This window comes from Arachis duranensis, chromosome 8 (assembly GCF_000817695.3).
Source record: "Arachis duranensis cultivar V14167 chromosome 8, aradu.V14167.gnm2.J7QH, whole genome shotgun sequence".
NCBI lineage: Eukaryota > Viridiplantae > Streptophyta > Magnoliopsida > Fabales > Fabaceae > Arachis > Arachis duranensis.
The window spans coordinates 35,248,045-35,257,092 of NC_029779.3; the positions used below are offsets into that span (position 1 = coordinate 35,248,045).

General features: G+C 30.5%; 1 protein-coding gene across 1 annotated transcript; it reads left to right on the forward strand.

Annotated features, from left to right (window-relative positions):
• Window positions 1–2,208: 2,208 nt before the first annotated feature.
• Window positions 2,209–5,570, forward strand: LOC107462312 (sesquiterpene synthase 16-like). The gene is made up of 7 exons (XM_052253365.1): window positions 2,209–2,256; window positions 2,593–2,875; window positions 2,986–3,355; window positions 3,728–3,946; window positions 4,103–4,247; window positions 4,335–4,580; window positions 5,226–5,570. Exons 1-7 carry the CDS (start codon window positions 2,209–2,211, stop codon window positions 5,568–5,570), a joined length of 1,656 nt encoding a protein of 551 aa, XP_052109325.1.
• The last annotated feature ends 3,478 nt before the right edge of the window (window positions 5,571–9,048 follow it).

The window sequence follows — 9,048 nt, forward strand, 5'->3', positions numbered from 1 at the left end:
GACTGATCATTAATTCTACAAGTATTTAAATCATACCCAATATCCATTCAACTAGCACCCTAGGGTATTAGGTGTCCGGAATCAAAGTATAATAAATACATTGTTAATTACTATGACAGTCGCAGGTCAAAGGAAACTCTATTACTATGTTCATCTTGAGAATATCCTATTGACAAATATGCGGTAATTATAACCATTAGGAATTCTCAAAGTGAGTCAGTTCAATGGTCATATCTCTATATGTACCATCTATATATATAATTTAATAAATGAGATCTATTAATTTTCATCCAATGAAGACCATTATATATATATTGATCTTTCCGGATTATTAATGTCCTTTTTAATAATCCTATGACCAAGAACAATTTAGATTAAATTATAAAAGATTTATTTCTCAATATTATGATCACTATCATAATAATAAATCTCTAAATTTAATCTAGGACGTTATTATATTAACATTTTAATATAATAACAGTAACAAATTATTTGAAACATGATTGATTGGATTGTGGTCATACTCCTTATTCCCAACAGTATGTGGTCACATTCATAAATTATTTTGGGGTGGATTATGTCTGGCTAACTTGGGATGAAGGATGCTTTGTATGGACAGGTTGGTGATACTGGTTGGACTGAAAAGTTTGGACATCTTGTTGATTTTGGGTGGACATGTAGGTTTTGGCAGATGGGAGGTCTTTGGGGTCAACATTCATTGGGCTTCCATTAGCAACATGAGTTTTTAAGATTAACATACTAGATGTGCCATCTTGTTTTTTCGGGTCGCTAGCAGAAATGGGCTTGGGAGTGACTGACAGGGTCTTGTTGTTGGCTCTTCTTTTGCTGTGTGGAAAAATTACTCTTGTCTTTTTCTGTAGGTGTGGCATTGGAAATAGAAGCTTCCACAATTTCATCACCCTGCTGCACATTAGATTCTCCATTTACCAACACTGTAAATTTCGAAGAAATTTTTCCCTCCACAAATATATTTTTGTTTCCTTTTTCACCTTCACCACTACTTGTATCTGCACCTCCTCCCCTTGCAAGTTTCTTGCCACGTGTTGTCCTTTGTACTAGCCACATGGACCATAATTATCCTCATTTTCTTGTAAGACCTCTTTACCCTTGTGATTTTTTTGAATCTCTTTATTGCTCCCTTTCTCCTCCTTTTCAGCTGACTGAGATTTTTGCCTCTGTTCAACCTCCTTCCTCCTCAATTCCAGGCATTCTGATTTTTCATGGTCAATTCTTTTACAGTAGAAACAAACCTAATGAATTTTTTGTATTCCACATTGTAAGTAATCCCGCTAATTTGGTATTGGGAGATCAGGAATTTCTCCATCTCCACCTCTATACATAGCTACGCAAATAGTGTTCACATCCACTTTCAGAGTTCTTCACACAACATTTTCTATCTTTTCCAGAATTCTTCTATTGTAATACTCAATAGCTAGACTAGGGAGGTGGATCTAAGCCGCAATTTTTTCAATGGAAGTAAGAAAGTGATTGAATTCTGATTGCCCTAACCGGATAATTAAATAGTGGTAAAACATTTTCCATGGCCCCTCAGTAATAGTAAAATCTAGGTCCTCAGAGTTATAAAAATGCACTAGAAAAAATCATTGCCTAAATTAATCACATCCAAGCTTCCTTGTTTTTTTTTTACATTGCTTCTAAAATCTGCATTTAAAAACAGGCAAGGAGATTTCTCTTTCCAATAGTTTCACTATCAAAGAGTCCCACCAACGTCTCCTGAGTTCTCTCTGCATGTCTTCTCCTATAATCAAGTTGTATATACCTTCTTTTGTTTTCTCAACTCGGACCTCACTCTCTTCATCCTCCAAATCTGACTCTGTTATCTTGTTTTTAGCTTTCTTGCCCTCATCATCAATCCTCTTAGTAGCGCTACCGTTCCTCACAATGGTCGCAAAGGATGGGGCTCCTCCCGGTGCACCAAAACCATGCCGCTGGCCGTCTGTAACTGGTTGCGGGCTGCATTCCACCACATCCACACCTTCTTTCGTCTTTTCTGCCTCCATCCATTCTTCCATTTTGAAAACATTGGCCATGCCCCTTAAGTATTCATCTCCTTTCCCTGACTTTCTCACCTTCTTTCCTAATCTATGGAGAATCTCGCCTTCCTTCCACATTCTCTCCCTTGGGTCATGCTGACGGGAGGTCCCTCCTCGGACGAAGCCACCACGCATGGCCTCCCCTTTAATTTATGCAATTCCTAGACCTGTTCCTCATCAAGTCCATTTCCTTTCCTTGATAGTCATGCCAACAGAGTGCGCGGGCTGGGGTAATTCCTTAAAAAAAAGACGTTTATTTTTTATTTTCTAATATTAAAAACTTAAAAAATTTATTTATCAACCCCGAATCGAATTATTATATACCATAATTGAAACATAAAGCATTATTCGTACTAGTTTGATTTGTATCAGATTTGATTTGAATTAAATCAAATCCACAAATTCCGCAATAAATCATCATATAATTATTTTGATTGGGTTGATCATATATAGAGACATTAGATAAGTGACCTACTCTTTTGAACTAACATATATATTGAACCGAAAACATTTACAGGGAATCAACGAAACCATGAAACAAGAAGTTCAAATGCATAAAAAGAAGGTGAAGATGTATTTGTCTTCTAATGACAATAATATCTTACAAAAGTTATGTTTAATAGATTCAATTCAACATTTAAGTATATCTTATCATTTTGAACATGAAATTGATGAAATATTAGCCCAAACTCACAATGATTTTACCAACAATAACGACCTTGTTACAAAAGAATGCGATCTTCACTTTATTGCATTACTTTTCCGTTTATTTCGACAAAAGGGATATTACATTTCATCAGGTATGTCTAAATCTCATTTTTCTATCTCATTTATAATTATACCTTAAAAAAAATCGTACTAATTGTTAATTATGGATTCACACTAGTTTGTATATATGTGAATTACATAGATATTTTCAACAAATTCAAGAATAGAAGGGGAGAATTCGATGAAATAACTCTTGTTCAAGGAATGTGGAGCTTGTATGAAGCTGCACAATTAAGAGTTAATGGAGAAGATATATTAGAGGAAGCACATGAATTCACATACAATAGACTTAAGTCTATCACCAATCAATTGAGTCCATCTCTTGGTGACCAAATCAATCAAAGTTTAGGACAACCTTTTCACAAGACAATTCCAAGAATGAAGGCAAGGTCATATATATCTTTCTATGAAAAAGATCCTTCATGTGACAAGGTTGATCTTCTAAACTTCGCAAAATTGGATTTCAATATGGTGCAAAAATTGTATAAAAAAGAAATTGGTAGCAACACCAAGTAAGTACTATACTTCTACTCAAGTTCTCCTAGCTAATTACTATACTTCTACTCAAGTTCTCCTAGCTAATTTTTTTTTGTAATAATTAGGTTATTTTCATATCAAAAACGTTAAAATTAACGAAATATTTTTTTTTAAAATATGTGGTGAAAGATTTAATTATATTTTTAATTATAAATATTTCAATTTGTAAAAAAATAAGAAAGATCTAATTACAAAATTAAAAGTAGCATACGGACTTAATTGAAAAAAAAAATATAAAGACTTAATTAAAAATTTGGTAAAATTATAAGGACCAATGAAGTAATTAAACCTAAAAATAACTCCCATAATTAATCATCATGACATAGCTTTAACTAGTTGAATTACAGGTGGTGGAGAGAATCAGATTTTGCGACAAAGGTTCCTTATGCAAGAGACAGGATAGTTGAAGTATTCTTTTGGCCTTTTGCTATGAACTCTGAGCCTAAATATAGCACTGCAAGACAAATAATAACCAAATTGGTTTTATGTATCTCTCTTGTGGATGATACTTATGATGTTTATGGCACGGTTGAAGAACTTGAACTCTTCACCAGAGCAATCCAAAGGTTTGATCTTAGAATAAGAATTCACCAAAGTTTATATTATGCTATCTCAATAAAGAATAAAAAGAAAAAAAATAATATCTTTATCAATCCCATCATTATATTTAGTTTTTTTTTCTTAATTTTTGGACCTTTTATATTTTTATTTTTATTTTTCAAATGGGATATTCGTTGCATTGAATCTCTTCCAGAGTGCCTTAAAGTCGTTTTCAATGCAATTGTGGAATGTTTGATGGATATAGACGTTTTCATGAATGATGTGAATGGAGACTCAAGCTTAGTATTGCAACATGTTAAACAAGCCGTATGCTAATTTCATTAACACACTTATTATTTAGTTTATTAATGAGCACTTTAATTAATTAAATAACTTTATTATATATACTTGCAGTTTTCTAATGTTGTACAAGGTTACATGGTTGAAGCAAAATGGTGCCATGAAGGCTACATTCCAACATATGATGAGTACAAGATTAACGGAGTTCTCACTTCAGCAAACCCATTGTCTACAACAGTATTCACTGCCTTCGGAGAATTTGCAACCAAAGAAATATTTGGTTGGATTTCTGATATTCCGCTCATCTTAAAAGCCACATCACTTGTTGGCAGACTACTAAATGATTTGGCCTCACACAAGGTAGAGATTTTTCTAATTTTTTTAATTAATTTGACATTACATAAAATTCAATTTTGATGCTATACTTCTCATATAGAATTCCGCTATAGAGTCAATAGAGTATTTGTACAATGTGTACAATAGGCTATTTATTTGGCCCAATATGAGTTAAAAAATGAACATTCAGGATAAAATACTACTAATTTCTCAAACACAATACACTCATACTATCTAGAATAACCATCTGGGTACCATGGATAATAAACATCTGATATCATACTGAATCGAATATCCCATCGAACATCCCTATATTCCCATTGTACACATTGTATAGATACTCTATTGGCTCCCTATACTTCCTCGTATAATAATCTTAGGTGTATATTAAAATCAGCTACTAATATAAAATATATGTTAAAATATAAATACACGCTAAAAATATATTAAACAATACAATATTTATACACAAATATATTATTAATTGATTTCAGTATATAAATAATATTTTTATTAGTATAAAATAATTTTGCACATTCATTTACTAGTACATCATAATTAGATTCACATATATAAGTTTTTAAATGCTTTAATCTAATTTAATAAATTTTGGTAATAATGCCATGCATAATTTAACTGTCGCTTTTTAAATTTGATCAACATATGTAGTTTGAACAACAAAGGGAACATGTTGCTTCCGCAGTAGAAAGTTGCATGAAGCAATATGACTTTTCAGAAGAGGAGGCCTATAAATTTATTAAAAAGGATATCAATGATTCTTGGAAGGATATGAATGAAGAGTATCTCAAGTTAACTGAGAAAATCCCAAAACCCATCCTTGATTGCATTGTTAATTTGGCGCGCATATGTGAGTTTCTATATGCAAACTTTGAAGATAAATACACCAACTGTGAACTTCTGAACGATCACATCATGGCACTGCTTTTGGACCCCATCATCGTATTGCAGTTTCCTCAAGAAATAAATGGTTTAACATTTGTTCTAAATAAATAACTCTAACAAATTTTATCTATAACAATATATAATGCCAAAACTCATTTTGGTGTCCAAAATTTATTAGCAAATAATTTATTAGCCAAAACTCATTTAACTAGTTATCAATTGTAACCGTCCAGACCACATCGATCCGAGTTCTGACTCTGATACCATATATAACAGTCCAGATCACGCTAACATGATATTATTCATTTTAGCACACAAGACTTCACGATTTTGCCTTTGACGATAGGGATGCTAGCCGAAGCCCCCCACACTCACTCATCAAAACGTGTTATGGTAGGAAGAGGTATCCACGCCCTTATAAGGCATGTTTTGTTCTCTCCCCAACCGATATAGGCCTTACATCAATGATTTATTTTTCTTTATAATTTAAATACTATTGTCCCATTGAAATAACTATTAATAAAATAATTAATTTTAAAAAATATCATTATTATTTTAACTATTAATTTTTTTTAAATTATTTTTATAGATGAATGATGTCTGAAAAAATTAGATACCAAATTTTTAATATTAACTTTGGTGAATGCTATGGTGCCTAAAAGTGTTTGTCTAACTTATCAAAAAGGGTTAAAAATTAATATTTAATTTTAAAAGTATAAAAGTAAATAATTATTAAATATTCAAAAGTTGTCATAAGAAATAAGTTAGGCAAAAGTTAGGCATCAAGTTATAGGCATCATAGAATTCATTATTAACTTTATAACTTCATATATGATTGATGTGTTGTTTGATTAAGAAACACATCGCAGTATATGTATAATTTCGTGATATATATAAAATAAATCATGTATAGTAATATTAATATGATTAATTTTGTTACAGAATATCAATGATAAAATAGCAACCGATTATATTTTTTTATTCATGCGTTTTCAGTGTTTTTGAAAAGTAAAATATAATTGTTAAGAACTAATTCAATTCATAACAAAGAAATTTAAATTTAGTTGGCGTGTTACCTGTAACAAATTGATGATAGGTGATAATTCTGGCTATTTGTCTAATTGTAGTCAATCTGGCTATCCCTATGTTTGTAGTTAATGGGTATGTCCACCCGTGTTTGGCATTGGAGTTGGAATTGAAGTTGTATCAGTTGATATGGCAATTTATTTTTCTTGTTGAATCGTCTCTCGATAACTTGCACGTCTTCTAGCTAGGTATTGTTGTATTTGTTCTTCGGTCATGTTCTATCTTCTTCATCTAGCATAATCTGTCTAAGTGGGTCAACGTTGACGTAGTGGTTGATTTCATGAAGTTTTCATTTCTATTGGTCAGAAAGATAGTAATAATATGCAGTGAAGAAAAACATCTGCGAGACCAAGTTTAAAAGGGAAAGTAATTTAACTCTGAAGGTGGAACAGTTTTTTTTATTGAAAGTGAGTTAGTTTTTAAATTGAGTACGTAGTAGTAGCAGTTTTTTTATGTGTTAAAATATGTCGGGAGTTGATAGTGAATCAGTTTAATACTCTATTGTGGATAAATTCTTTTCTTGATAAAAAAAATAAAAATAAAAAAGATGGAAAATGTAGTAACAGTTTGTTATATTGAATCCAGTGTTTAACAAAAAAATAAACAGGGGATAAAATAATAAAAAAAATTGAATACCAAATTTTTTTTATTCCCATTATACATTGGTATAGTTCATTATATATTGGTATAGTCCATTACATATTGTATTGGTATAGATTTAAATAATAAGTATACTTTTATATGTAAGTTTTTTAAAAAATAAATATTGGACATAAAAAATATATAAACTATGTGTTGTAGATTTAATTATTCCAATGACTTTAGTTAATAATAATTTATTTTTCTTTATAATTTAAATACTATTGTCCTATTAAAATAAATTAATAAAATAATTATATTTTATATACTATCATTTATTATACTATAATGATATATTAATCACTTATATACTATTGTATTATGTGTTATTATGTATAAAAAATACAAATAAAAAATAATAAATAATTAATATTTTGTTGACGTAATTTTATTTATATCATTATTATGATTATAGTATAACGTTATTTATATTAATTATTTATATTTTAATAATTTTTAAAAAATATTATAAAAAATTAAAGATAAAAATATAATTAATAAATCTAATTTTAAAATATCATGTATCATAGGTATGTAGTGTCAGTTTTCTTTATTAGAAGTGATTCAGTTTTTAAATTCTGTTGTAGATAAACCTATTTTATAATAAAAAAAGAAACAGGAATAAGAGAAAGAAGAAAGAATTGGATACTAAACCTATGTATTCCCATTATGTATTGTTATAGATATACAATCATCTTTGTAAGGTTTTATAGTGGTTCAAAAGAAAAATGTCTCCAAGTCATCAATTGTTGAAGCACCAAAATGCTATGTGCCACCGGTGTCTTGATGAAGCTTCTTAAGACTGCAGTTTATCTTCTTGTAAGTCTCATTACTTTTCACCGTCTTACCATTCAGTTAACTTGTCTCAATCCTTCTCTCTATAGGTTACTTTCAATTTGAATGCCTAAATTTTATTTAATTGTTGACATAGTGATTTTAAGAACAATTGACCTTATAATGAAGAGATGAATGCATTGGGGTTATTTTGATTGGTCATTAAAGTTAAGTGAAGTACTTTCTGAGAAAGATCATGTAGGGACATGGCTTTTTTTTTGTGCTCAGACTAGAATGTGGTAGTGTCATTGTGTATTAGAAGTTTTATTCAATTTATTTATGATAAATAAACTCTCAATAATGTTAACCTACAATAATATAGCTGTTTGTAGCTGCCAATTATTGGTTTATTAGTAATCAGTAATTTAGTAATTCTCGACATCTATAGTGAAGACTTTTGTGACATCCCACCTTCTTTAAAAGCATTCAATTAGAAAAAAAAATGGATGCATGTGGCTGGCAATGGTTGCATTTAGTTTTGTGTTAAAATATCTCCATTAGGAGTCAGGAGATTCGAAAAACTTGCTGTGAGCTCTTAGATTTAAAGGATGCTATGGAGAACTTCTGTGGCAAAATGCATTCCAAGTTCTTGGCTTTCCTAAGGTAAAGGTAAACAATATATATTCGTCATTCCCATTTAAGCGGGTAGCATTTATATGCTTTCAAATGCCAAGAAATTAACCAATCAGGATTGCCATTTTTCTATATATATATATATGTGTGTATTGTGTGTATAGTTTTTTAATTGAGTACGAACATAATTTCAGAGGTATAAGACATTTTCCTTTGTTATTGATTTTGTAGGATATGTGAGGAGGTTGTAGAAGTGAAGCATGAATTAATTGAGCAGAAAAAGTATATCTTAGCTCAAGGTATTCTTGTACAATACTTAATGACTGGTGTCAGCGGTGAATTGGAAGAGTGGAATAAGTCGAGTCGCGATCTTGCTGAAATTCAATCATTGCCACATAAGTATATGTTGTTAGTCCATCATGTTGTGGGTTTAGGTTTATGTCTTAATTTATCAACT

Coding starts and splice junctions, on each gene's coding strand:
- LOC107462312 (XM_052253365.1), top strand. CDS start 2,209: ATGGCCTCCCCTTTAATTTATGCAATTCCTAGACCTGTTCCTCATCAA. Junction 2,876..2,985: donor GGGATATTACATTTCATCAG/GTATGTCTAAAT, acceptor TGAATTACATAG/ATATTTTCAACAAATTCAAG. Junction 4,581..5,225: donor ATGATTTGGCCTCACACAAG/GTAGAGATTTTT, acceptor CAACATATGTAG/TTTGAACAACAAAGGGAACA.